The 27,698-nt window shown below is 38.2% G+C and overlaps 1 protein-coding gene across 3 annotated transcripts in view; it reads left to right on the top strand.

The window, feature by feature from the left end:
- Positions 1-26,109, top strand: part of PLSCR1 (phospholipid scramblase 1) — a 31,612-nt gene extending 5,503 nt beyond the window's left edge. Inside the window, exons 2-9 of one of the 3 annotated variants that reach the window (XM_014731906.3) lie at positions 1,743-1,766; positions 5,006-5,068; positions 9,361-9,689; positions 11,046-11,088; positions 14,045-14,265; positions 16,026-16,187; positions 22,834-22,995; positions 25,525-26,109. In XM_014731906.3, the coding sequence (XP_014587392.2) occupies positions 1,754-1,766; positions 5,006-5,068; positions 9,361-9,689; positions 11,046-11,088; positions 14,045-14,265; positions 16,026-16,187; positions 22,834-22,995; positions 25,525-25,563 (1,032 nt within the window). In that variant the 5' untranslated portion in view covers positions 1,743-1,753 and the 3' untranslated portion in view covers positions 25,564-26,109. The remainder of the gene's footprint in view (positions 1-1,742; positions 1,767-5,005; positions 5,069-9,360; positions 9,690-11,045; positions 11,089-14,044; positions 14,266-16,025; positions 16,188-22,833; positions 22,996-25,524) is intronic. The other 2 variants (XM_070239113.1, XM_070239112.1) reach the window with 2 other exon arrangements.
- The last annotated feature ends 1,589 nt before the right edge of the window (positions 26,110-27,698 follow it).

Raw genomic sequence — 27,698 nt, 5'->3', positions numbered from 1 at the left:
GGAAACAATAGTTCTTTAAAATTGCTGTTAAATTGGCTGAAGGCCATAGAATATTTTTTTTAACTAATCATATTAAAGAGTGGTGTCCTAGGAGCAACAGGGGATAGTTAAACTCTTCAGAGATGTTTAGTCCAGTGTATTAATTAAGGGATATGACCTATTTCTACTCCAGAACTTCAGTCTTTTAATGTTATATATCTGTTAAGGTTCTCTTGGCATATTGTGAGGTAATGGGTGTTACTTTTAATGTATAATCTTTGACCATGGAAATGTGAAGTTGACGAAAATAATCCTGGCATTTGGTGTGTATGAATTTACTCTCCTTTTATAGTTCTTCCCATGACAGACCCAATTACACAAATGTGGCCTAGGAAAACTTTTAGCCTCCTTTGGTTACATGTGTTTATTAGCTTACTGAACATCTTATAGATTAATTACAGAAAAACAGAAATTTTAATCTTTTTGCCCTTCTTGCCTGAGGAGGTCCACAGTGGTTGGTTTCTGATGAGTTAAGGAAAACTTGGGTTACAATTATTCTAAGAAAAGCCAAGAAATAAAATCAGTAACTCCACCTTTTTGCTTTATTCCAAGGCCAAGTAAACCCATTCTGAATTATTCAACCATTACTGAACTTCTTGAGTATATATAATTAAGAAGTGACTATAATTGAAATGTTCTTAAGAGTTTTACCAGAGTATGAAATTTTATGCTTAAAGTAGGCAACGATAAAGAAATAAAATTGAAAGGAGAGGCAGGATGTGGTTTCTTCTTGGGAACACCACATTTTAGTTGAGAATATAGAGGCATCCGTTGACTTTTATTTACCAATTCGGGTGACGCAGCAGGAGGAGTTATTAAAGGGGCACCAAGACTGGAGATGGCTTGGGAAGGGCAGGGCTGATTCACGTTAGTGTGTGGGTCCAAGATAGAACAGTCAGGTAACAGAGGTTTTGCCTCATGTCTTAACTGTAATTAACAGGCGTATGGGGGCTGGGATTTAAGGTGAAGAGAGCCAAAAGAGTGGCCGGAGAGGAGTGGGAAAGACTAGGATGGGATCAAGGCTCTCGAAGACAGAAGTACTGAGTACAATGTTTTTTATTATTACTTTTCTTAGAAATAAGCAAACACAAAGTTTCGGTGTGATTGTCATGGTGCTACAGCTGTGACATCCCCTGAGCGTGCATTCCCTGGCCAACAGCATGTCTTGAGGCTTAGAACAAAGGGTCAGGGCTTTTCAGATTCACTGTTCACGTTGGGCAGAACACGTCCACGGGACCTGGAATTCAGAGATATTTGCAGTAGTGTGGCCTGGTAGCTAACCTGTCTGTCCAGTTGAACCGCGAGTGGAGCCCAGCCCTGAGGTTGAGTACAGGGTTTTGGGTCACGTGCTCACTTTAGGTTATGTAGGTTGGAAGCCTCCAATATTTAACTGGATTACCAGGTGGGATCTTCGGCTCACAGTGTTTCCTTCCTGCTCTCTGCCTCCTTGGACCCTATCCTCCCAAGCTTTTAGAAATTGTCCTCCATCCTGGGCTGACCCACAACTTCTAAAGTCCTATTCAGAGCCGCAGCAGTGAGGAATAGGGTCAAGGCCAAAGGGTTTAAGTGACCAGATTCGGGTAGACTAGGTGAATAGAGGAGTATCCTATGTATATGTATAATGTCAGAGTATCTTGTTTCAGCAGTCATATTTGACCTGTAAATTTGTAGACAACGTATTAATATCTGGTCTTCTTTTTCAGACTCTTAAATCATGGACAAACAAAGTAAGTAATTTGCTTTGAGTGTTTGCTTTGCTCCTAACGTTAAGTCTGTTGTTAATGTGTTGTCATAATGTTTTATTCGGTTTCTGAAAGGATGTAATTTGCTTTGTGTTGTTCATGCTCCAGAATCCAGTCTGGTTCACTGTGCTGATTATAGAGATGTACACAAATATCCACTACCACTAATTTTTCCTTTAAAAATAGAAAAGCCTTAGATAAACCTAAGAAATTTTAGGCTTACTATGAAATCTGTTGTATAATTTATGCTATAGTCCATCCAGATCAGTTTTCCCTTTTTTGTGTGTGTTTTATATACATAGCAATTGCTAAGATCATATTAATTAACAGATAATAGATTTAATATGTCAATCCACTGTAATAAAATCCTCAGATACATCCCTGATATATATTTCATAACATATGAATATGTTATGATGGGAATAGATTTAAATCAATACCAATCACTATGTTCTGGCTTTTTTTCTCTCAAGAAAATTCTAAATAAGATGGGTATTTGACCAAGTATGTAATAGAAGACTTTCTCTTTTTAAAAATCTAAGGTTCTGAAGAGAAAAACAATACATTTTGGGGAAAATAAGAAAAACAAAATCCTGTTTTCCAAAGGATTTATATTCTCTCTTTTTCTTTATTTCAATGGTGAAAGAGATGTTTACCTATCACCACAATGTCAGCCTTGCTAGATACGTCAGATAGTTGTTAGGAACAGAAACCTCGGCTTTCCTTCATGAAGTTTCGTGCTCTTCTCTTAATGTTTGCTATATTAGTTTAATTTTATTTACAAAACTCAAAGCTTTCTAAATGTAAATTTATATAGTATTAAGCTGTCTTATTTGCTACATGCTTTAGGATGCTGCAAATCCCTTTAGAAAGATTCCTTTGACTGTGATCATCTTTTAACTCAGCTTCATATATATAATTGTGTGTGTGTGTGTATATATGTGTGCACAAATGGAAATAAAGTGTAAGTATGTATGTAAATATACATATCTATAGAAGTAAAAGTAAAATAGCTTTAAGGCAATGTGATAGTCCTGTGATTTTTGTAAGTTATTTTAAGTTGCATTTCCTGGATTCAGAAATCCATCCATAGTTCACGTACTCTTTGGTCTACTTGACTCCTTGCCCATTAACTTATTTTCTCTCCATGTGAATTCCCCCTGGAATTTCTGAAACCAGGATCATTGCTCTGGTACCAAAACCTCCTAAAATCTTGAATCTGTCAACCCCTTTATGCATATGTGTATTTGGTCAAACAACAGTATCTGTTAAGAGATGCCAAAATGTGACATATCAGTTAAGGTATGTCTTTAAGTCAGACTTGCAGTGTGTTTCCTTGAGATCTGTTGAGTCTGATCTTGTAGTTTCCAACTCAGATTGGGAGTGAGGGATGTGATCTCGAGAGCTAGAAAACCAGGAGCTAGGCCACTACCTGAAGCCCAGAAACAGAAGGGAATGGCTGGGATGGAATGACATGTGGTATTTCAGAGATCTGTGATAATTCGATGCATGTCGCAGTGTCCCTTCAGAGAAAAGCGCTGATTGAAGTAGAGGGTTCACTGTCACCTGAATTTGCAGAGTCTCCGTGGACTCCATTCTGTTGAGGTTATTATGAAGCCAATTGAACGGAGGAGAAAGGGGGCCCACAATCCAGCCTTCGCACTGAAACCACATGCGTTGAGTGGTCTTTGAAGGCTCATGATAGATAAGTATAGAGAAAATGTATTGGATTGAAAGTTTGACAAACATTTTCTTCTGTATTGATGCCATGTCCCCATGATTCCAAAAGAAATTATTTTGAATCTAGAGTTAGTGAGCCATGAGGAAAGAGAGGAGAATATGGTATAAGTGTAATGTCCGCTAGACCATAACTTCGTGGAGGCAGAGCCAGTGTAGCCCCAGAGCCTAACTCAGGGGTGACACAGGAGGATATCAGTAAGTATTTATCGTCTGGCTGGAGTGGCTACTAAATGAATGACTGGAGAAACACAAATGTGAAGACTAGGAGAGTGAACCATGTACATATATCAAGATTATTCAAAACACACTGATTAGTAGATAACAAAGTTTACTATGTTAGATTATTGTAATTGTCGGTTGTGATTTTTGTAGGTCAAAATTAGTCAAATATTGGGGATTTCTTATGGTGCAACCTTATTGGAGTGGTTGCAGAGTAAGCATAAAAAGGATATTTAGATACTGAAATGTATGCATTATTTTAAATATTATAAAATAATTTGTATAATGTCGACAAAAATAATCCATAACCAATCTATAAATGAAAATCTGGGAGAGTTTATTCTGAGCTGAAATCTGAGGACCATGGCCCGGAGCCTTTTTTCCCGAAGGAAGAAAGGGCACCAAAGAAGTGAGGTGTACAGAGTGGTTATATACCCCAAACAGGATGTTTCACATATGATTGAAATGTCCGTTTTACAATAATCGCCAGACTGCTCTGTGGGCACAGCAATTGATGGACACGGCAGGTAGGTCTCGGTGGACACAGCAGGGTGGCAGGTCTGTTGTCTCCAGCTGGGTGGTCACAGGTGAGCTGGGTGGTGAAAGGTGAGTGCAGCAATCAGTTCCTAGCCTAAGGAAAGATGATTATCCTTAAGGAAATGCCAATGTGGGGGGAAATTGCAGCTTTATCTTAAGGCCATTTGTTCTTGCCATAGGAAATGTTTTAAAGCAGATATACAATGCATGCTCAACGGCCACAGTCAGGCCCTTTTGGAAAAAACAAAGTCAGGCCGAATTAGGTTTACACCAAATGGCTTCCTTATATACTCCAATATATCCTATTGCTTGCCACTTCAATTTGTCAATAGCAATGATTATCGAAATCTTTATAATCATAATTCTTCCATTACCATCCTCACCTCCAACCAGTTTCATTTATCTCCTTCACAGTGTATATGTGGTTTCAAAACAATCATTTTCTCTAATACCAACAAAATCAGTGTATGGAAGTAAACGCTCACCACCGGGCATATTTGAAAACTAGAAATTCAGCCCTAGGAACCCCGTTGCCTCATTTATCCGAAAGGGAGTTTGAAATGGGATTCCACTGCCGAGTAACTCTGATGACAGGCACAGCTTTTGTTAAGTGAAGACTTCAGTCTATTTCAATACAGCACAAGAGCGTGCAAATTAAAGCTGTTGAAGGACAATGCATTTTTCTTTCTCTGTATTTCCATATATGTTTCCCTCTCCTTGAATTGCAGACATGCCAGGAAGAAATTTACCAGCTGGGTCTCACCCTCAATATCCCCCGGCAGCATTCCAAGGTAAAACATTTGTTTAAAGAATAAAAAAACAAAATTAATCAGTTATTGCTGTTCTCCAAAGGGTGTCTGTCTGTCTGTCCATCTATGTGTACTTCTTTTAGCAGTGCTTTTTATTAAAAGTGCAATGGTGAACTTGGCAGCCTAATTGTTCTTGATTTTTTTGACTATGTATCATTATAAAAGTAATTTTTATTTATACAGGGTAGTAAAGATGTAGAGTTAATAAAAACAATAGAGAGTTTACATTTAGCAAATGAAATACAAGGTTGCACATAAATTAAACCCTAGAATACATCTATTAAATAAAAGATTTTATTGATTCTCCATCTGTTCTGAGCATTGGAATCATGTAATCACATTCAGGAGGTTTGTCCCTGGATGTTTTTGAGTCACGTATGAGCTAAGGTTAATTGTATTCAGTGAAAGTCACCAAAAAGAGACAACTGCTTAAACCTGGAAGCTGTAAGCAGTAGAAATGTACCCACCTGGGGATAATTCTCATTTTCATTTGGTAACATATGAAAGCTTGACTTTTGTATACATGCTGAACTATATCTTGCATTTCTAAGAAAAGTAATTGAGTCATCTCACTATGTACTGGGAGTACATTTTTTCCTGTGAACCAATGCATAAAAGACTTCAGAGATTTTCATTTAGACAAATGGAGTTATCAAATTTACCAGAACTTTCCTAAATGGCATAGTTCATGGTGCACCCAGATTGCAAGTAGGTGAGCTACCCACATCTTGAGAAACCATCCTGGGGACCTAGTATCAAAGGGAATCTGGTTTGGGCAGAAGAGTGTATGCATTTTGCATTCTACTCTGAGCAAACAAATGTGCTTGGGAGCTGAACGGTCTGTTTAAGTGTCTAGCCGGAAATCTCCCCATGGAACCAGGATCTCACGCAGATGTTTGCAATTAAAAGAATGTGAGCTAGAAAAACGGCAAGGCTCAAAGCTGATAGTTCGCAAGGGTGCCTGCCCTGAAGTATTATTGTGGAAGCTCTTAAAAACGCTAGCACCAGCGCACTGTCTCAGGACAGTTAAAGCAGAAGCTCAGAAAGTGGGACCCAGGGATTGGTCATTTTTTAATTCCCCACCTGCTTCTAATATGCAGCCAGGCTCAGAACCGCTGCTCTCAATTCTTATAGGGTTGGCATTTGGAGAATTATTAGCAAGTCTATGATAGTCACCCAAGGCACTTGGAGAATGATTTAATCCACCCATAGCTAATTAAAAGTAGGTGATACATAATTAAATTGGGTTATAATCAGACTTGAGAGTTTGTGAGAAAAATGGCTCAACTTTCTATCTAAAGTCCAAAGCCACATATAGCTCAAGTCTTATGACAATGATGCTAACAATAGTGACGGCTTCAAATCGAGAGCACCGTGCGTAATGTGGATTAACTCATTTAATTCTCAGATACTCTTATGGAGTAAATACTATTAATTATCCCCATTATGCAAGAGAAAACGGGCATAGAGAGGCTGGGTCAGGCTCCAAATTCTGGCTTCTGTTCTTCATAGTTGTCTGGTGGTTTTAAACAAGTTAGTTGCTTGGAGGTTCCCCAGCCTTCTCCTTAAGTGCCTCTTAGGCCTGGCTCTCTACTCTTCAGGGAGACTGGACTGTTTTCAGATTTTTCAAGGCCCTAATGCTTGTTACTATCCCAGAGCTTCTCTCTAAAATGTTCTTTCTCCGCTGCTGGCCTCAACTTCTTTGCATCCTTTAGGTCTCAGCTGAAAGGTGGTCCTCAGGGAAGCTGCCCCAACTCCTTCCCTTCCTCTCTCCCCATCCAAGCAGCTTCCTCTGGCATGTGTAGTCATAACACCCTGGTTCTTTCCTTCAAAGCACTTGTCTCTGATTTCTAGTTTCACTTCATCGCACTGGTGTTCCCCTTCCTTAGAGTGAGCCATAGGGTCTAACATTCTCGCTCCTGTTAGGCCGTGACGGCAGGGATTGCGTCTGCAGGTCTCATTTTAAATCCCAGTGCTTGGCACTCCGAAAAACCTTGTAGATGTACATCAGATCACGGAACTCACTCTTCTGCTTTGGATCCTCTGAGGCCTGTCAGTCACGCTTGGAATAAAACCCAAACTCCCTTTTTGGGGGCTCCCTAGATGACCTGCTCCTATGTCTTTACTGACAGCAGTTTGTTTTTTTTTTTTTTTTACGATTGGCACCTGTTCTAACAGCTGTTGCCAATCTTCTTTTTGTTTTTTTTTCCCCCTCCTTTTTCTCTCCAGATTCCCCCAGTATATAGTTGTATATTTTATTTGTGGGTCCTTCTAGTTGTGGCATGTGGGATGCTGCTTCAGCATGGCTTGATGAGAGGTGCCGTGTCCACGCCCAGGATCCGAACTGGTGAAACCCCAGGCTGCCAAAGCGGAGCGTGTGAACTTAACCACTCGGCCACGGGGCCGGCCCCCCGACTATGGTTTCTAGTCTTCCTCTCCCTGATGGGGTTCCTTTCTTTCTCACACATGCCAAATTCATTCCAAAAGTCAGGGATTTTGCATTTGGGTTTCCCTTTCTTCTGGAACATTTCCTACCAGATTTTCACATAAAGTTTTTCCCTTCTCATCTTTTAGGTCCCCATATAAATTCTTTTTTTTTTTGGTGAGGAAGATTGGTCCTGAGCTATCTGTTGCCCATCTTCCTCTCTTTGCTTGAGGAGGATTGTTGCTGAGCTAACGTCTGTGCCAATCTTCCTGTATTTTGTATGTGGGATGCCACCGCAGCTTGGCTTGATGAGTGGTATGAAGATCCTCGCCTGGGATCTGAACTCGCAAACCCCAGGCCACTGAAGTGCATGAACTTAACCACTACGCCACTGGGCCAGTAACTATGTGATACTTTGCCCTCTCCCCCATGTATTTTCTCCCTCAGATCAATCTGAAATCTTTTTTAAACATTTATTTTCTGTCACCCAGAAGTTGCCTGTCAACTCTCTGAGAGCAGGTTGCCTTGTTGATAACTGAATCCTCTGATGCTAGAACAGAGCCAGTCACATTATAGATCATCTGTAAACATTTATTCATTTTAAGAAGGAATGACTTATAAAAGCTATATTTAAAAGACATTGAGGCTTAGTCTTTTTTCTGTCTTTTTAATCATGTACGTATTTTTGTCATCAGTGTTTCATTAAAAGTATTTATAAATTGCCTACTCTGGGTATTAACTTTTGCATAGCCTTTACTGATAAAATATTATGAAATACAGTCCTTTGAAGTTGTATTCCGTTCCTATGGAATTACTACCCTGTGGGCCATTCATATAAGCTTATGAAGCTTCGCTGTAATCACAAATTCACATGGAATACATAGTATACGCTTATTAAATTTCTTTCTCTACTGTGCTTATTAAATACTAAAGACAATTTTGCCCATTATAACTTTTTACCTTCCTTGGTTCTCAAATTGTATTGTCCAAAGAGCTAAAGGTGCTAAATTGTGAAATTTCAATTAGTAACCTAAGTATCACAATGGAACTTTTTTTTCACGTAGAGGGTCTTAGGAATGGGTTACACCATAGCTTAGAACTTCAGGGAAACTGTTAACCCAGACAAGTGTCTGGAGAGGCCTGGAAGGAATGACATGCTCTTTACCTCTACACCAGGCACCAGGGTTTCTCAACAGCAGCACTGCAATATTTGGGGATGAATAATTCCTTTTGTCCAGGGTGCTCTTCTCAGCATTTAGGATATTTAGCAGCATGCGTGGCCTCTATCCCTCAGATGCCAGAATCACCCTCCCCTCCACTTGTGACAGCCAAAACAGACCTTGCCAAATACGTCTTGAGGGGGCAAAACCACCCCCAGTTCTACACATAAGGAGATGTCATTTGTTAGAATTCTAGAATTATCATTTTTTATAGACTCATTTGGTCCTAGAAATGCTGGCTCAAAGCCTTTCTTTTGGGCCTTCTCCTCTATGTCATCTCTCTTTTCCATGAAAGCACTCCAGAATCTTTATGTAGGTGACTCAAAATCATTGTTGATTTTCTTTCACTTTCTTAGGTTTCAAGCATATTTTCATCTAAGTTTTGAACGATAAGGTTAAGGTTGTGGGCCAACTCTATACACAGTCCCAAACCCTCAAAGTAGAAGTGGATATGAAACAGATATGTCATTGAAAAATTGCTGAAAGGTAAAAACACACACTTTAAGCTTCATAGAAACAGGATTTCTGAGCTGAAATTTTACTTGGTAGATAACTGGGGTAATCCTCAAAGAGTTGATGTGTCCGCTTTTCTGTGCAGTTACAAATTATTTCGCTTGTTCCTATTTTAGGACCTCCAGGACCTCCTGGCTATCCTGGCCCGCAGGCTGGCTATCCTGGCCCCCAGGCTGGCTATCCTGGCCCGCAGGCTGGCTATCCTGGCCCCCAGGCTGGCTATCCTGGCCCCCAGGCTGGCTACTCTGGCCCCCAGGCTGGCTACTCTGGCCCCCAGGCTGGCCTCTCAGTCCCACCAGCTGATTATCCAGGTGCTGGCCCAGTGGGCTCTCCTGTCCAGCAGCAGCCAGTGTATAATCATCCAGGTAGACCTGGAGGGCTACCATGGATGCCAGCACCAGCACCTCCATCAGACTGTCCACCTGGGTTGGAATATTTAAGTCAGGTAATTTCAAACACATAAAACAGTCATAAAAAAATAAAACCGTGCTTCCACTCTACATAATAAGATTAATAAATGACTGATTCACAGAAGTCCAAAATGGTAAAACAATATTTTTTGCCAACAAATTACTCTAATTCTTCTAGGTCAGGTTTAATTTTAAAGCAAAATGCAAATGTCTTAGAAAATTGTGTTTTCCATGATCTTGAACAGAATCTGTGATAATAGCCAATAGCAAATCTTTATTAAGCACTGTTTTCCAGCCTCTGTTCCTGAGTGTAATGCATGTATTAACTGGTTTAGAAACTCTATGATATATAGGTGCTATAATTATCACCATTTTACAGAAGAAGAATCTGAGGTCCAGAGAAGTTACACAATTTGCTCAGCATCAAAACACTAAGGAAGTGGGAATGGCTTTTTATTCTGGAATCTTGGTTCTGGATCCTGTGCTCTTATAATTACCTAGGAGGTGGAAAGAAACGTCAAACTCAATTTATTTTTCAGTTCCAATAAGGGGTACCACAAAAGGAGTTAATGTTTTGTGTATAATGTGACTCACTTTTTTATTATAATTAACACAATTACATTTTTATGATGATTTTGTTCTTTGAAGATCCAATTTTATTAAGCTATCAATAAGGGAAAACATCCTGGATTTTAATGTACTGCATGTGAGGTTTCATATTTGTTTGCTGTTAGAAATCAAGTAGGGAATGTAGAAATACGAAATTCTTTGTGTCTAATCTATAAACAAATAAATGAATATTCCTATGATATTCAATTAGTTTTTAGTAAATGAGTTGTCTCTCTTGTACTCTTTGCATTAATTTAACTTCCCACAATGCACTTGGACAGCATATACTGTAAGAACTTTTAGTTGTTCATTAATTCTCCAAGAAATACCCTAAATCAATTTTTTTCTTAATTAAGATTTTACAAAATATGTAGGAGAAGTTATCACCTACTGCAAATAATAATAAATATCAAGTATAAGTAAAAAGAAAAATTTTCATATTTATAGGAAAAAGCTCTTTAAATGGATAAAAAGGTTTAATATTTTTTAATCCTTTTCTAGAAGGATCTTTTTTTCTAATTTCTATAGGGATTCCAGTGTAAGTCAATTTTATTTGACCTGAATTTGCCCACATTAATAGTGAACACATTCAATGGATATTTTTTCAATTAAAACTATATTAACTTTGGTTACACCTAGTACTAATATAAACCATGATTAAATATTGATAATATTGGTAATTGGTTATATGCATTCTTTAAAATATAAAAACTAATGTTAATTTGGTTGGCTTAAAAACATGTGATATATACTTACAGATTGATTCTTTTTTACTATAATAGATAGATCAGATACTGGTTCATCAGCAAATTGAGCTTCTGGAAGGTAAGTCTTCAGCGTATTGATCATATTTGTTGAAAGAGAGGACATTTATGCAGATAAAGGCATATCAACAGCCACCAATATAACACTGTCCCTGCTGCGGAACAGTTAAACCTGGTCATTTACAAATGCCTCTCTTCATGCTAATGAAATAATGATTAGCAGCAGCTGGTTTCCTGAAATTAAGAGTCAAGTGGTGAAATACTCTTATGCTGGGCATCTGTCCTCATGGTGCAGACCCTAACTTAGAAGGAAACCAATCAAAGCTACTTTGTCACTTCAGTGGTTTCTCTCTTTGCCTGACTTCCATCACTTCAGCTGCTTTTTGCCTGGTTTCTGATTACCTTGAGATTGGCACAGAGCCAAATGCAATAGTTCAGCTACCTGAGTAGATTTCTAAAACCAATAAACATTTTGAATTTGGATGGATATGTTTTGGAACATCGTATTCCTGCCCACAGTTCCTCTTGGGAGCTCAGATGAACCCTATAACATTTGTTCCATGGGCTGAGAAGCATCCCCCTGGATCTGGGGCCACTGAAGTGTTGGAGGAGGCGGACCAGCAGGCCTCAAGGCCTGGCTTCCCAGAACAGCTCTCCTGCTCCTGTGAATGGAGCATGACTCCACCCTGTGTCTGCTTGGGCCCAGCATTCCTCAGGTGCAAGATAAACTTAGGAAGCCGCTAGATGTTTCAGAACTCCTGCCAGGGGAAAGAGAGCCTGGGTAGATTCATGAACCGTAGTGTCTTCCTTCTAGATATAAAGAGTCTAGTGAAAACTTTGCTAGTTTTTAGCAGCTATCTGTCAAATCCTCTTCACCTCTCTGCAAAGTACCTTTCCACTGGTAGAAATTATAACATGAATTTTACTAGTATAGTAATAGACTTGGTTAGAATATATAATTGTCACCTCTTACATTTAGATTACTTCTAATTTACATTGTTAGATATTTATAATGTTCTCATTTTTGTTTGTTTATACTAAGTTTTCTCTGGAAAAGTTCTCTTTGTTGTTTGATAATTTGTATTCTAAATTTTTTTAAACGTTTCGTTCTAAAGAATTTATTTTTGAGATTATAAAACCCCCAAAAACAGACACTATACATTATATATACAAATACTCTAAACTGTATGTCTGTAGTTTTTAGACTTCTAAGTTTTATATGTATTTGTGAAATATATATGTATTAATCATGAAATATAAAGTAAGTTCCAAATTTAGTAGTTAATCATTCTTTAGTTTTAAAAAAGGGATGTCTTTAATTTTCTTTTTGTCTCAAATTGAAAGTCTATATTTCTTTTTTTAAAGATTTTATTTTTTTCCTTTTTCTCCCCAAAACCCCCCCAGTACATAGTTGTGTAGTCTTCGTTGTGGGTCCTTCTAATTGTGGCATGTGGGACGCCGCCTCAGCGTGGTCTGATGAGCAGTGCCATGTCCGCGCCCAGGATTCGAACCAACGAAACACTGGGCCGCCTGCAGCGGAGCGCGCGAACTTAACCACTCGGCCACGGGGCCAGCCCCTGAAAGTCTATATTTTAACATTATGAGTAATATAAAGAGGTGAAGATTACTCAGTTTATTTTTAGCATCTGAGAGTACGACAAGCACTTGTAACTTTCCCAATTCAAAACTTAATAGACAATAAAGACATAGCCATAGAATTCATATTTTTATTTGTTTTCATTTTTTTAACTAGAAGGAAATTATAGATTGTAGAAGCCCGTTTACCTCATTTTATAGATGAGCAAGCTGAACATTTTTGAGGTTAAGCTACTTAATGAAACGGTTAGATAACAGATCCCATCTCGTGAATCAGTTAGTTTTTTTCTCACGAAACAATAGACCTGCAGATGTTGAGGTCAAGGGCAGTTCTTATGAAGACAGAGCAGGCTTGTCTAAGTCAGAGAAAGACACTTAAGGGAGGTCATGATGATAGAATTTGTGAAGGACATCTCTATCTGACTAAAAGTCCATCCACACAGATATTAGAGAGTAGCTTTTGTCTCCATGTATTTCTTTTAATCACTCATTATTTTGGTGGCCTCTGACATCCTATGACCCAAGTTATTGAGGGCTAGGGACAAATGGGACCATTAATTGCTCCTTCCTGGCTCAAGCAAGGAGAGATTTCCTACATGTGGGTCTGTATGGGAAGCCCTTTGGTAAGAAATGACGTGAGTGTCAGCCTTGACACTGCTCTGTGTCCCTGTGGAGAGGTGAACCCTCTAAGGTGCAGAGCTCACTTAGGATGCCAGTGGTCCAGATGTTCTGAGCTGCAGCCTTGGTAGCCAAGCACCTTTCCCCCTTGTGTAATACCTGTCTCCCCCTCCTGAACAACTGCTGCTGAGCTAAACACAGGTGCCCTGGGCCCACGTGATGTTCTAATCTACCTTCCATTTCACTCTCTCCCTCTTCACATGGAGAGTAAGTAAGGTAAGTACATTACTTTCCCTCAAACATGGTGCAAAAAGATAAGCCATCAATATGGTATGTAAAATAAAATCTCAAACCAGTTCTTGGCTATATTTCATAAAGCAGAAACATAGCAATCATCCTATATTCTCCTTCCTAACTGAGTATATGAAAACGACACCGAGCTAGTGGACATCTTCTGCATCCACCTCGCATGGCTTTGACCATCTGCAGCATCGCACTATCTTCGGCAGCCGAGTCTGCCTTTCTGACGTGTGCCTACGGAATTACGAGGACAGGAGTGTGCTCCTCCAAGTCTCCCAGAGGGACTCTTAATGTCTCTGTGCCTTAACGCCCTCCCCTCCTTCTTTCCCTTTGCCGTTTTTTCCTCTGTCTGAATCATCTCTAAACACCTTTCCTTTTCTTTCTTCTTGTGTTACTTGAAGTATCAACTAAACATGCCATAACTAGATGTTATAGTATCTTGGGGTAAATTCAATATTGTTATAACATCATGGTCATAATGATTCCCTCTTTTCTGTTTTTAGTCATAACAGGTTTTGAAACTGAAAACAAATATGAAATTAAGAACAGCTTTGGACAGATGATTTACTTTGCAAAGGAGGATACTGATTGCTGTACCCGATATTGTTTTGGGCCTGCTCGACCTTTTACCCTGAGGATTGTTAATAATCTAGGCCAAGAAGTCATAACCATGCAGAGACCGCTGAGGTGTAACAGCTGCTTTTTCCCCTGCTGCCTTCAAGAGGTCGGTGAGCAATTACAAGGGTACTTTGTAGGTAGTTTGGTAAGAGTTTTCATCCTTTTGTTGAACCCGTATAATCAAATTAGACTTAAAGGGAAATTGGCCCATAAATTATTGGTTTATGCTTGAGAATAAATTGTGCAGGAAAAGGAGCAGGTGTCAAACAGTGAGCAGTTAGCCCCGTATCCCTGAGCAGTGTGTCTCATGGGATTGAGCATCCACTCAGAGACCAGACTTCTTGACCTTTGGGAGAACTGGGAAGGTAGGGCACCTTGGTCAAATCCCTTATCTGAAATGACCGTGAGAGGCCTGACCAAGACCAGAACAGGGGCACCGTAAAGAATATCCTGGAATACCATCCCAGGAACAAGTGGACAGAAGAATGAGGAAAGAACGGATGTATTCATCTCACAATTTTGGCCAACCTACTAAGAAGCAAACCTAGGAGAGGCCCCCTCTGAAAAATCTCAACTTCTGTGTTTTTCATTTTGCCATTTAAAAAATTAATATATTTGAGTCCTCCGTAAGAGGTAAACACTAGTATGAGAACCATTAGCTCCGTAAACACCAGGTGTCTCCTTCCTATTACTTGACAGCCCATTGGTGGAGAACATGGATCTCAGGGGAGATGCCAGGGCACAGAGAGTTTATAGGAAAGTTGGCCTTTGCCTGTGTCCCCATTGGTGTGAGACCAGCCCTGCCTGGGTCACTTAGTTGTTCCACATAGGTAGCTCTGAGAGCATGACACAGACAAAGATACAAGCACACAGATACTGGAAGTCCAATAGTGCGTTTATTTTAAAAAGATAACTGAAGTTGTTCATGCTGAATTATTTTGTTTTCTATGTCATTTAGCTTAGGAATAATATCTATCCTGGGAATACCTGAGGAAACACTGAGAGTTTGGTGGAATGCGCGCTACAGTATAAAGCGCACATTGACGTGTTATATTGTCTGCTCGTACACAGTGGGCCTGGGAAGCCCTCATTTGCGGATGAGCACACGGAGGCATTCTCAAGGTGCCCAGCTGAGTAGCAGAGCCAACATTCCAGGCCCCGTTTTCTTTCCATGATCGCACCGTTACCACTCCTGTTTGAAAACTGCACCACGGATCAGAGCTGTGTTCCTACATCTAAACTACTGCTTTTAAAGGAGTTTAAATTTTTAGACATTTTTCATAAGGATGGAAATTAAGAAGTATGAGACCACTAGAGCAGAGCTTAAGAGTGAAGACTCTGCATACAGCCTGCCTGAGTTTGTGTCTCATCTTTCTCACTTTGTAGCTGGAGAATCTAGTACAACTTAATTAACCTCTCTGTTCCTCAGTTACGTCCTCTATAGATAGGGATAATAGTGGCAACCCAGTAGGGATGTATTATGAATTGAGTGGTGCTTAGAACAGTGTCTGACACTTAGAAAGTGTTCAAGGGGCCAGTCTGGTGGCATGGTGGTTAAGTTCGTGCACTCCACTTTGGTGGTCCGGGGTTCACAGGTTCAGATCCCAGGCATAGACCTAGCATGACTCATCAAGCCATGCTGTGGTAGCGTCCCACATAAAATAGAAGAAGATTGATAAAATAGAAGATGTGAGTGCAGCAACAGTCTTTCTCAAGCAAAACAAAAGAGGAAGATTGGCAACAGATGTTAGCTCAGGGCCAATCTTCCTAACCAAAAAAGAAAAAAAAAAGAAGTGTTCAATAAATGAGTTATTATTAGACATTATGATGATGATGATTTTTATATATAACTTTTTGCTTTTATAGCTAGAAATCTACGCTCCTCCTGGTGTACCAATAGGTTATGTGACTCAGATGTGGCACCCGTTTCTGCCTAAGTTTACAGTTCAAAATGAGAGGAGAGAGGATGTACTAAAGATTATCGGTCCGTGTATTGTGTGCAGATGTTGTGCAGATGTTGAGTTTGAGGTAAGAGATGTGATAGTGTTCATAGGCGTTACCTTCCTAATATAAGAATAATATAATTTGGGGGGATGTTACAAACATATTAAATAAATATACGTATTCTGATATCTCAAGAGGAAGATAATGTGCTCATATATTTACCTTTGGTCAGAAAGATGGTTGTTGCTCTGATTAAGCATCTGTGTTGGTTATGCTAAATGGAAAAAAGAGAAGCAGAGCTTTGTAGTCAAGAAATATAAGCAAAACATCGAACATTTAAACATGGTGGTTTCTGTGTATTCTCTATTTGAAATACGACATTAACCTTGTCATCTGAGTCTGACTGCAGAGCATATGGACCCTCGCTAGTCTGCAGTGCAGGCTGCCAATGGGCTAGATCCTCTTCAGAAGGTCTGACACCTTTAAGTTCCTACAAAAAGCCAAATTATGCAAAGAGAGTTTTCAGGAAAATAGCATTAAGACCTACTACCCAATTATGCTTCTCTAAGGACGCTCCTTTACCCTTGTATTAAATTCCATCCTCAGAAACCATGATATAGCTGTGTATTTACTACAGGAAGGAATTTGATGACAGCAGTTTTCCAAGAGATGGGCCAGCCTTGTAGCCCAAGTTATTTAGTGACAAATCTTTAAAAATCAGGATATTTCATAACTTAATCTTGGTTTTCTCATATTGTTAGGCAATCAGAAAATCTGGTAAATTGAGCCTACATTTTCATAGAAAAGGCACAAACAGGCTGAACCTGGGTAGTGCTGCCCCCTTGTGATAAGAAATGGGAACTCTGTCACTGTCCCTTGACTTCCTAAGGTCTTTCACTATCCAGCTTTTCTTTTACGTGATCTGCCTGGCTTCTCTAGTCACATGATTTGCAATTCCTGTTAGACCCTGGTTATATAAAGATGAGTCCTTCCCCTCATTGACTTCAGAGCCTCATGAGGGAGAGGTAATTCTAAGAAAACACGTGATGTAACAGAGACTTTACAAGGACTCTTACAAAGCGATATGCATAGTGTGTGGTGGAGGGTCGGGGGGCTGTGTACCATGTATGTGTAAAGACTTTATGGGTTTATGTATAATAGTTCTCTGTGTAGGGCTTATCATTCCTATCAAAGACGTGGAAGACTAAAAAGATATTTGTTCTTTAAGGGAACATTAACAGAAGTTTGGCTGACATATAGTTTATTTGTGGAAAATAAGTGAAAATACTGGTGAAGCAAGTCAGACTGTATTGTGAACCTCCTATATTTAATGCTAAGGGATTTAGAAATCATCCAGCAACCCTTCTCAATGGATGCCTTAAAGCCCCCAGTATATGTAATGAGTTAACTTTTCTTGTGTACCTATAATGGTGTTAACTAGGTAACATCTTTGAGGGAATTGAGAAAGTAGTGCCTTGAATCACTTTCTGTAAGCTAGAAAATGGAGAATTTGAAAGCAGAAATTATCAATATGAGGGACCGTTATGGAATGTGAACTCCATTTGAGTGCCAACAGGCATAGCAACTTGGTGTAGAAACACAGCAGGAGCAAGAGTCCTTCTAAAGGAAAGAAGAATTGAAGAGGCATTTAATAAGCGTACTGAGTAGAACTGATTCATGGATTTATGTCAGTTGAGGATTAAAGCAAATTTGGAGATGATTCTGATGTCTAATGTTTGGAAAGCTGAATGAATAATGATGCCATATGCTGAATTAAGAATATTGGAGGACAAACAGTTGTTTGTGGGAAGCTAATGATTTGTATTTGAGTCATGTATAATTTTAGGTATGTAGAGGAAAAGATTGGAGAGTTTTCAGCATACAGATGGTAGTTGAAGCCATGAGCAGACTGTCCCAAGGGTGAGTAGAAGGAAGACAAGTAGACTTTTTATCCCATGGAGATGATAAATCTGTCTCTTTCCAGGATTCTTGGTAGGGGGTGAAAATATGCCTAAGTGAAACTGTTATCCCCCCAATCCAGCCTCATCTATGAGTTTGAAGTCTGAATTCATACCACTGTTGTGATTCAGGAATCTCGAAACATAGAAGTTGATCCCCAGTGGTATACAGATGGCAGAATCAAATGCTAAAGCACACTAGAAGGACATTGATCCCCAAGGGCACCCTCTATTCCCACAGAAAAAGCCTATCTTCATGTGGGCAGATTCAAAAACTACATAATTCTCTAGAAACTAATTTACCAGGAGCAACTGCATGTAATAGAACAGTTTGCAATCATACAAGAAATACCTCAATAAACATTAAAGAGACAAAAGATAAAACAAAAACTGTCATAAGGGAAGAATGAGACTACTAATAAAGGACAGGAGGATTTGAAAACAAGCCAAATAGAACTTCCAGAAATGAGGAACAGTCCTTGATAGATCCTCATTGGAAAGTTTGAGTTGCAAATTAGATGCATGTGAAGAGAGAACTAGTGAACTGGCTGATCCATATGAGGAAAATAAAAAGGAAGAGGGGGAAAGATGTAAATTTGAAGGGACAAAAAAAATTGAAGGGAACGCAAGCTATAATAAACTAGTCTTGCATATACCAAAGAGGAGTTACAGAAAAAGAGAAGACAGAGAATGTGCTGAGATAATATTCAAAGAGATGAATGACTAAGAATCTTGCAGACTTGATGCCATGGATCCTTAGATTTTGAAAGTGCAAGGAGTTCTGGGTAAGAAAAAGAAATGGCACCTACATACAGCTTAAATTGCGAACTTCAAACTAAACAAGGGAATCTAAAATCAGCAAGCGGTAGAGGGAAAAGATTACCTCTAATGTAATTCCCTAACCATTAGGGATTGTGAGCATTTTATCTAGGTTTACCAGCTACTTATATTTGCTCTCATGGAATTGTCCATTCATATCCATTGCCTGTTTTATCTATTGGGTTGTTTGCTTTTTTTCTTGTCAATTTATAAATATAATTTTTGTGTTGAAGACATTGACCCTGCGTCTGTCCTCTGATTTGCAAATATTTTCCACAAATAATATATATATGTATAGCAATATAGAAATTTTAAATTTTACGTAGTCAAATATATGTATTTTAATAGTTTCTGGTTCTCCTGTCTTAGTTATGTTCTCCTCAATGTTATATTTTATCTACTTTTTTTTTTGTCTTCTTACATTTAAATGTTTAACTCACATGGAATTTTATTTGTACAATATAAGATCAAACTTTTTTCTTCCAGGTGGCTAGACAGCTGTGTCTTCACAATTTACTAAGTAGACTATTCATTCCTTCCTGAACTGAAATACCATCCATTAAATTCCCACAAGTAATGGGAGCTATTTCTAGATTCTCTTCTCTGTTGCATTGATCTCACTATCTGTCCTTACAGCAGTGCCTTATGATTCAACTGTAGTGACTTAATGATACATCCTACATCTAGTCATAGCCAAATGGTCATCGGTATCCTTCTTTATCATATTTTCTTGCTATTATCAGATGCTTTATTCCCTGTGAACATTAAGGTCATTTCATTCAATTTTTCAGAAGTTAGAATCTCCCTGGTATTGTATTAATCTGTTTACCATCTTTTAAAATTAACATATTTGTGATGCTAAACTTGTCTCATCCTAGAAGCATTCTGTCTTTTTATTCATTCGTTTCTAAGTTTGTATTCTTCATGAGACCAAATAGGTTTATTCATAAAGAACCTCTATCTTTTTTGATAAATTTATTCCTAAGTAACTTATAGGCATTATCACTATTAGGGAGGAATATTAATATTTTTAGCTACTTATTATTAATATTGAGAAAAGCTGTTTATTTTTGTTTACTGTATATCCAGTCATGTGACTGGACTCCAGTATTAAGTTTAGAGGGCATTTTTGCTGCATTTACTTGGTTTTCCTAGGTATAAAATCACAGGGCAAATGAAACTATTTTAGCTCTTCAAATGTTTTAATGTTTAATGTTTACCAATTAGCTCATTTTCTTTTCCAGCCTACTTCTACAGAAAAACTGAATAATGCCAATTGTGGGAATACCTACCAAGTTGATGATTTCCATTGAAATAGCAGCAAATATTTCATTATTTAGAAAGATATTGGCTGTCATTTTTCACAGTATTTTTCTATTCTTATTTTACCTAGAACAGGAATCAGCATACTTTTTTCCTTTTATAAGGAATAAGAGAAAACATTTTACACTTTATGGGCCATATACTCATTGTTGTAACTACTCAGCTCTGTCATTGTAGCATGAAAGGAGTCATAAACAGTACATAAATACTGCGTGTAACTGTTTCCTGACAAAACCGTTTACAAAAACAGGGGGCAGGCCAGATTTGGCCCATTGACCTTTGTTTGTCGACCTCTGACCTAAGTTTTTATTAAGAATTGATACTTAACTTCCTAAAAGGCAGAGTATCATGATTGTCACAAATACAGACACTCTGGAGCAGCAGGCCTGGGCTTCAGACCCATCCCCATGACTGCTTATCCCTGTGAAATTGACAAACTACTTACCCTCTCTTTGCTTCAGCTTTTTCACATGACAGTTGTGTGTAATAATAGTACATATCTTAGGAGAAAAAAAATTACTTCATACTTGTAAAGCATTTAAATGCCTTGCATATACTAAATGTTATATAAAGGCTTAATTAGTAAAAATACCTTTTCAGCCTCTATGGATATACTCATATGTTTTGAATTATATGATTTTCTAGTATTTTACTCTTTATGATAGTATATTCTTTTGATACTTACCTAGGTTCCATATGCTAATGTTGTATTTGGATTTTTTGCATTTATATTTATATTGTGAGATGAGCCTATAGATTTCTTTTTAGAATACCTTTAATAGTGATATATCAGTTTATTTCCAGAAGTTTAAATCTTTTTATTACATAGATTTTCTGTTTTTAAAATATTATCTAGAATTTAGCTAAAAATTATCTAATCCTGTTGCCTTTTCAGCAGTAACTTCAAGTCACATGTGACTTGACTATTCACATTTCTGAACTTTTCCATAAAAAAATTATATGTTCTACTTCCTACGTAAATGTTGGTGAATTTTTAAATTTCATGCTGTAGGAGTGAGAAAGGGGAAAGTTACCGTCCGTTACGTCTAGTGGTGAGATTATGGTGGTTAGTACGTTATCTTTTGTACATTTCATTTAAAAATATTTCAAAAATTAGAAATAACTACATTGAAAAATAAAATGTAAGATTTTATTACCAGCTTGAAATCCTTCGATGAGAGCTATTAGCAGATAAAACACTACAATGTGCAAGAAGGAATTTGTGTTAGGCTATTTTGCCACAATAGTGTTGCATAGCTTATAAGCCCTAGAGCTCAGTGGCTTAAAAAAAACAGGCATTTATTCCCATGCTCACGGGCCTGCTGGTCAGCGGGGCCTCAGGGCACATACCTAGGCTTACCTAGATGGCTCTGATTCGGGCTGTAGGTTGGCCTCAGATCTGTTCCAGGTATGTTCATTTTGGAGCTGTAGCAACAGCAGCCCCCTGGGTCCTGCTTTCCTCGTGGCTGACCCCTGGAGAGCAAGAGCCAGGCTGACCCACTTAGCCTCGGCTAAGGCCTCTGCTCCTGTCACAGCAACTAACATTCCATCGGTCAAACAGGTCACGTGGCCAGGACGAATTATCAGTGTGCAGAGAACACTGGCCCTGTAGAGAGAGGGGGGATGTTTGATGAACATGCTATCTATGCTCCCACAGTTTTCATATTAGAATTTATTTCAGATTTTTAAAGAACTCATCTACCCACACCCAAATAAAATGTCAACTGTTTTCAGTTTCCCTCATTAATTTAGCTGATCCCAGCCTGAGGCAAGGGTGTTTCTAGCACATATGGTACCTCATGTACGTTTGAAAAGGACGCTTCTCCTCCTGGGTTGATGCAACCTATGTGTACGTACTTTGGTGGGTGTGGGCTAAATTCAGTCCCTGCATGCCCACTTGGTGAGGTGCATTTGTCCGGCCACAATCTGTTCACTCTTTGTGATGGCCCAGGGCTATCAGGCAGAATTGTAAGATTAGAAAAATTTTACTTTGGAGCCCTTTTTTTCGTACACTCTTCCTCTTTTGCTGTTTACCCCCCTCCTGCTGTCTAGTCTTACCCCAACTCTTGACCCAGGGTATACCATCAAGTTACTTCGCGGTTACTTTCCCTCTCTCAAAACTGCCAGTCCTCTTTCCCAGGTTCTTAGCCATTCACATTTTCCTACTGACAGCGGGTAGTAACAGGTCCTCCCATCCCATTAAACACTCTGCCTGTGTAAACGCCCTGTGCTTCTCTTAAAGCAGAGGTCACATGGGGTTTATTTATTACTTCCTGATGGCTTCTAGAAATTTCATCAAAGAAACATTTCATATTTGTATCTTTTCTTATTTAAATTTTGTTTTAGATAAATTCAACTCATTTATTACTGTGTGTCTTAATGTAGAATAGAAAATATTTCAGCACAACTTCTTTCATATAAGATCTCTGTAGCAAAGAAACAGTTTTTTTCATGTATCTATAAAAAGATCCAGGTTTTTACATGCGTCTGATGAATGATATAATGTTCATAGTTATGTATGGCATATAATTTTAGTAGAGTATTTGTTTAATTTTATTCCATCTTTGGAAGTAGCCTTATTATTGGGTTTCTAGAATTCTTTAAGACTGTCTTTTTCTTTTTCAATTTAGGTTAAGTCTCTTGATGAAGCAAATGTGGTTGGCAAGATTTCCAAGCAGTGGGGTGGTTTTCTGAGAGAGGCATATACAGATGCTGATAACTTTGGGATCCAGTTCCCTTTAGACCTTGATGTGAAAATGAAAGCTGCGATGCTTGGCGCATGTTTCCTCATTGTAAGTGTATTCTGGTTCATCTGGAGTATAGATGGTCTCTCAATTCTCATTCTGAAATGATTCAGTAAATTGTACATTTTAAATGATCTTCTTAAGTTTATAGGTTTTATTTAATCCTCGTTTTGAAATTCCATTTTCTCCTGAATCTCTGGATTCACAGGTGACTAGTTTCTCTCTGGATGGTCTGTGCAGTTTCACATGGTAACAGCAGGACTTCATGTGTTAGGGAGAGGCCCTGGTCTTTGGGGTTTTTATTAAAAAATGGAAATTGGTGCTTTTGAGTAGACTTTGAATCTGGATTTACATGGATAAGACTTAGTGAAACAAGGAGATTTCCTCCGGAGTCATTATTAATTCATCTAATACAGGAGTGTAAACTGCAGTAACAGAATACATCCAATCAAGCCCTTAAATGGCACTGCCAATCAAGAGGCAATACATGGGCTAGAACAGTGATTCTGAGCTTGTCTTCACGTTAAATAACCCAGGGAGCTTCTCAAAAACCCAAGTGTCAGCCCATACTCCAGTTTACCTAAATCAGAAGCTCAGAATGAGGTATGTATAGCTCCCCACGTGACTCCATACGCAGCGAAGCCAAGGACTCCTGGGACAGAGCAGTGGTTTTCAACCATAGCTGCACAGTGGAAACAGCTGGGTAGCTTTCAAACTCCCCATGTCAACACTGCACCAGATCGTAAATCAAAATCTCTGGAGAGGGGACTAGCCTTCAAGCTGTTTAGAGCTGTTGGGTGATTCCAATATGCAAGCAAGATTTGGGGCCATGAGATGAATATCTTAAACATTGACTTGGGGGCACAATCAGAAAAAACTAAAAACTAAGAGAATTTATAGAAAAAGGAGCTAGTTGCTTCAACAAATACATGTCAGAATAATAAGATAAAAATAAAATAAAAATAGAGAGACCTAAGAAACATCGACTTAATGCAGTTTGTATACCGATTCAAACAAAAAACATAAAAACAAACAGTATAAAAAGACATTTACAAGGCATTCAGGGAAATTTGAACATTGACTGGCTATTTGATGATATTAATTATTAAGTTTTTATTTTTAGGTAGGATGATATGGTTGTGTAAAAGCAGAACAGTCCATAATTTTTAGGGGCACATACTGAAGTATTTCAGTATAAAATGGTATGAAATCACAAATTTGCTTTTAAATAATGGGGGGTGAGGGCAGGGGCTCTAGAGGATGGAGTGATTGCTGAACCAAGATTGTCATGTTAATAATTATTGGAGCTGGGTGAGGGGTCACTGGGATTTTATTAAGCTATTCTATTTAATTTGGGATGGGCTCAATATTTTCTATATGTGTTTTCAATGAGTGTTTATTTCACATAAAAAGTAACATTTAATCTTACCCTGGCGTGTTTGGATAGATGAAAAATGGATTGGGGGTGGTGGTGGGGTAATTATGAAATGACGATGGGGTAGATTGGGCTTCTTCTAAAGGACTTTTAAAGATTGAGCAACTTCTTTTAGACATCGGGAAGATATTGAAAATCATTTAGTTAATTAGTTAGTTTTGCTAGATATAAAGAAAATAGTTATAGGACCCGCCCAGTGGTACAGCAGTTAAGTTTGCACGTTCTGCTTCTCGGCGGCCCAGGGTTCGCTGGTTCGGATCCCGAGTGCGGACATGGCACCGCTTGGCATGCCATGCTGTGGTAGGCGTCCCGTGTATAAAGTAGAGGAAGATGGGCACGGATGTTTGCTCAGGGCCAGTCTTCCTCAGCAAAAAGAGGAGGACTGTCAGTAGTTAGCTCAGGGCTAATCTTCCTCAAAAAAAAAAAAAAGAAAAGAAAAGAGTTATAAATCCAAATTTTAGAAAAATAAATCCTGGTGACTATGTGAGAAATAGATTGACGAGAGGTAAAATTGCAATAGTGCAATTGCAAGTGAATGGTGACAAGGATTAAATTATTTCTTTGTGAACTGACAACGGAAAAGATAGATGTGAGAGACATAAAAATCTGTGGTTTGGGCAGAAGTCATAGGCAAGAGTGTGTGGTTAGACACGGAGGGAGTGAGACAAGCTGGGGAATACAGTGGACCAGTTTGGAAGAGAAATCATAAAACTGGGCCAAAAAATGCTGCGATACATTCTAACTCTAAGAGGGCTGTCATTCTCCTGAAAAAATCTAAAATTTGTGTATGGAATTCCAGTCACAGAAAGAATTATTTAATTAGAGGAGTACAAAAAGATGAGGAAGAAAGATTGAAAGAGGAACATTCTGAGAGGCATGAGAAAAAGTGAAATTTAGAGAAATTACCAGAGGATTAATTAAATTCATGCAGGTATCAATAAGTGAATAGAATTTTAGGATTGAGTTGCTTTAAAGTGGAAAGCTGAAGCTATCAACTTTTCCCAGATTGACTTACTAGGGTCCGTTTGTCTTGTTTAGCAGATATGTCATCATGTTTCATCAGATCCCTTAACATTTATGCGTCTGAAAATTGATCATTTTTTTTAATGAAAACTCATTTCTGTATTTTTGTTTTTCTCTAGGACTTCATGTTTTTTGAAAGCAGTGGAGGCAATAAGTAGAAAGCAGGAATGTGGTAGTGGATTAATGATAGTCTCCTCAGAAAACTTGAAGCCTGTATTGATTGGGATTACGGAGAAGAAAAACTCAGTGTTTTTTTTTTCTTTATTGAAATGGCTTATAGCGTTTGAATTACACTATGATGCCTGAAGCTCCAGGTGTATGATTTCACTTTTCAAATTATAGAGTTTATTTTCTGTATTACTTATAAATGTTTTTATACATTTTCTTTTATTTTATACATTTTCTTTTTCATTGTGTATTTCAGAGAAAGGATGTAGGAATTTTTACATTTAAACATGGAATTTCCTATGATAAATTCCTTAGAACTATAGTCTCTGCTTTATTTTCAAGTTTTATACTAAATTAAAGACTTACTAGACTAATTTTAATATAAAAGTATATATTTTATAAATCTAGTTGCAATATATTTCATCTGTAACAACTAATGTTATTTTGCAAATACTGTATATGCAAAAAATTAACGATTTCAGTTTCCTGTGTAATTATCTTCTGATAATATTCAATATACATATTATAAAAGAAAAGTAAAATGTGTATTTGTGTTTTATTCAGCAAATCACACTATATTTTTCTCCCCTAAGCTAATCTGCTACTGTAGATAAAATTTCAATATTGACAAGACAATAAATTACCAATTTTTGATGGTTTTCAGTAAAAAAAGACATGATTCTGTCCCAAAGAAGGACACGTTTAAAGACATTCACTGTAAAACTGGAGTATTGTTATAATTTTTGAAGTAATTATTTACACATGGACTGGCTAGCTCCTGTCTTCTCTCATTCATAGGACCTAGTAGTTCTGAGATCGTGCAGGTGTTAATTAAATAGAACATAGATATTCCGTCAGAGTATAAACTTCAATAATAGTCTCGTAGATTATTTATACCAACACTCAAATAAGTGAGCTAAAAACCGTTGATATGTTTCTTTGCATATTTGATTTTTATTTTTAAACAAACTGTGAATAATCAATTCAGATGATGTTCTGAACCTTACACATGGACCCCCTTCCATTTCAAATCTCTGTTAAAAAGAGCAAAAGCATATAATAATCTTTAGTAAAATCCGTTTACTAATTTCCAGTGCTGGAAACTAGCATTTCTACCTGTCAGAAATGGAAAGGAATTTTTATGCTCTATCTTGTAGGGAAGATTGGATTGAGTGAGTGGGGATCCAAACCACAAAGGAATTCATGCAAAGCAAACGTGTGCTTAGGAAGCAAGGGCTTAGGGGAGCGACTCCCTTTCCTGGTCAGCAGAATTCCAACAGCACTGTTCCTAATGTTGGGAACACTGGGATTGGAAAAGCGAAGACCAGACCACCTCTCATTAGCCTTAATAATTCACCAGATGCCAGATTCCAATGATGAGATGTAATGGGCGCTCACGTTCAGTTTATGGTTGGCACAGATAGCATGCCAGGTAAAGTGGGGTACCTGCACAGCTGGATCCTGGTGGCATTAATTACACCAGCTGGAGAAGGAGAGGGCTTTCCAAGCCAGCTCTCAGGTACCAAAACCAACCCCAAATGAAGCTAGAGGCACTGACGTTTCTCTCTGTGACAGACACATCTTGCTTTCATCACCCCCCACCCCCACCCCCTGCCTTCTTTGCATAGGATTTAGGATCTGTGGTGAAGCAAAGTAAAGCTGCAGTTAATCTGAGCAGTTCCTTCCTTTTTCAGCCATGCGAGGAAAAGCTGAGCAGAAACCCACACACTTTCTGCAGGATGCATTAAAGCTGAAATATTAAATACCTCCTCATTAAATATTTACAAAGAGAAAAATCATCAAATATGAAAAATTAGAAATTTAAATGAGAAAAATACCATGAGTTGCTGCAAATGTCTTGATTTGTAATCTCAATGAGATTTGAGGGAATGATGCATATTTATTTCTGGAAGAGGAAGTAGAGAAAAAGGAACATGGTGGTGAGGCAAAATTTTAATAAAGTTGAAAAATATGATGACCACATGTTAAAGTATGATGGAGAAAGTGCAACAGTAGATTGCATAAAGTAGAAAGATAGCACAATAAAGTAAAAAACAGATTTTAGAAATTCTCTGGGAAATCAGATAAATACAAAGTTTGAGAGAAAAGGTAATTCCTGAGGAAC

Source organism: Equus caballus, chromosome 16 (genome assembly GCF_041296265.1).
Source record: "Equus caballus isolate H_3958 breed thoroughbred chromosome 16, TB-T2T, whole genome shotgun sequence".
Taxonomy (NCBI): domain Eukaryota; kingdom Metazoa; phylum Chordata; class Mammalia; order Perissodactyla; family Equidae; genus Equus; species Equus caballus.
This window is presented reverse-complemented; position numbering and strand designations above follow the sequence as displayed.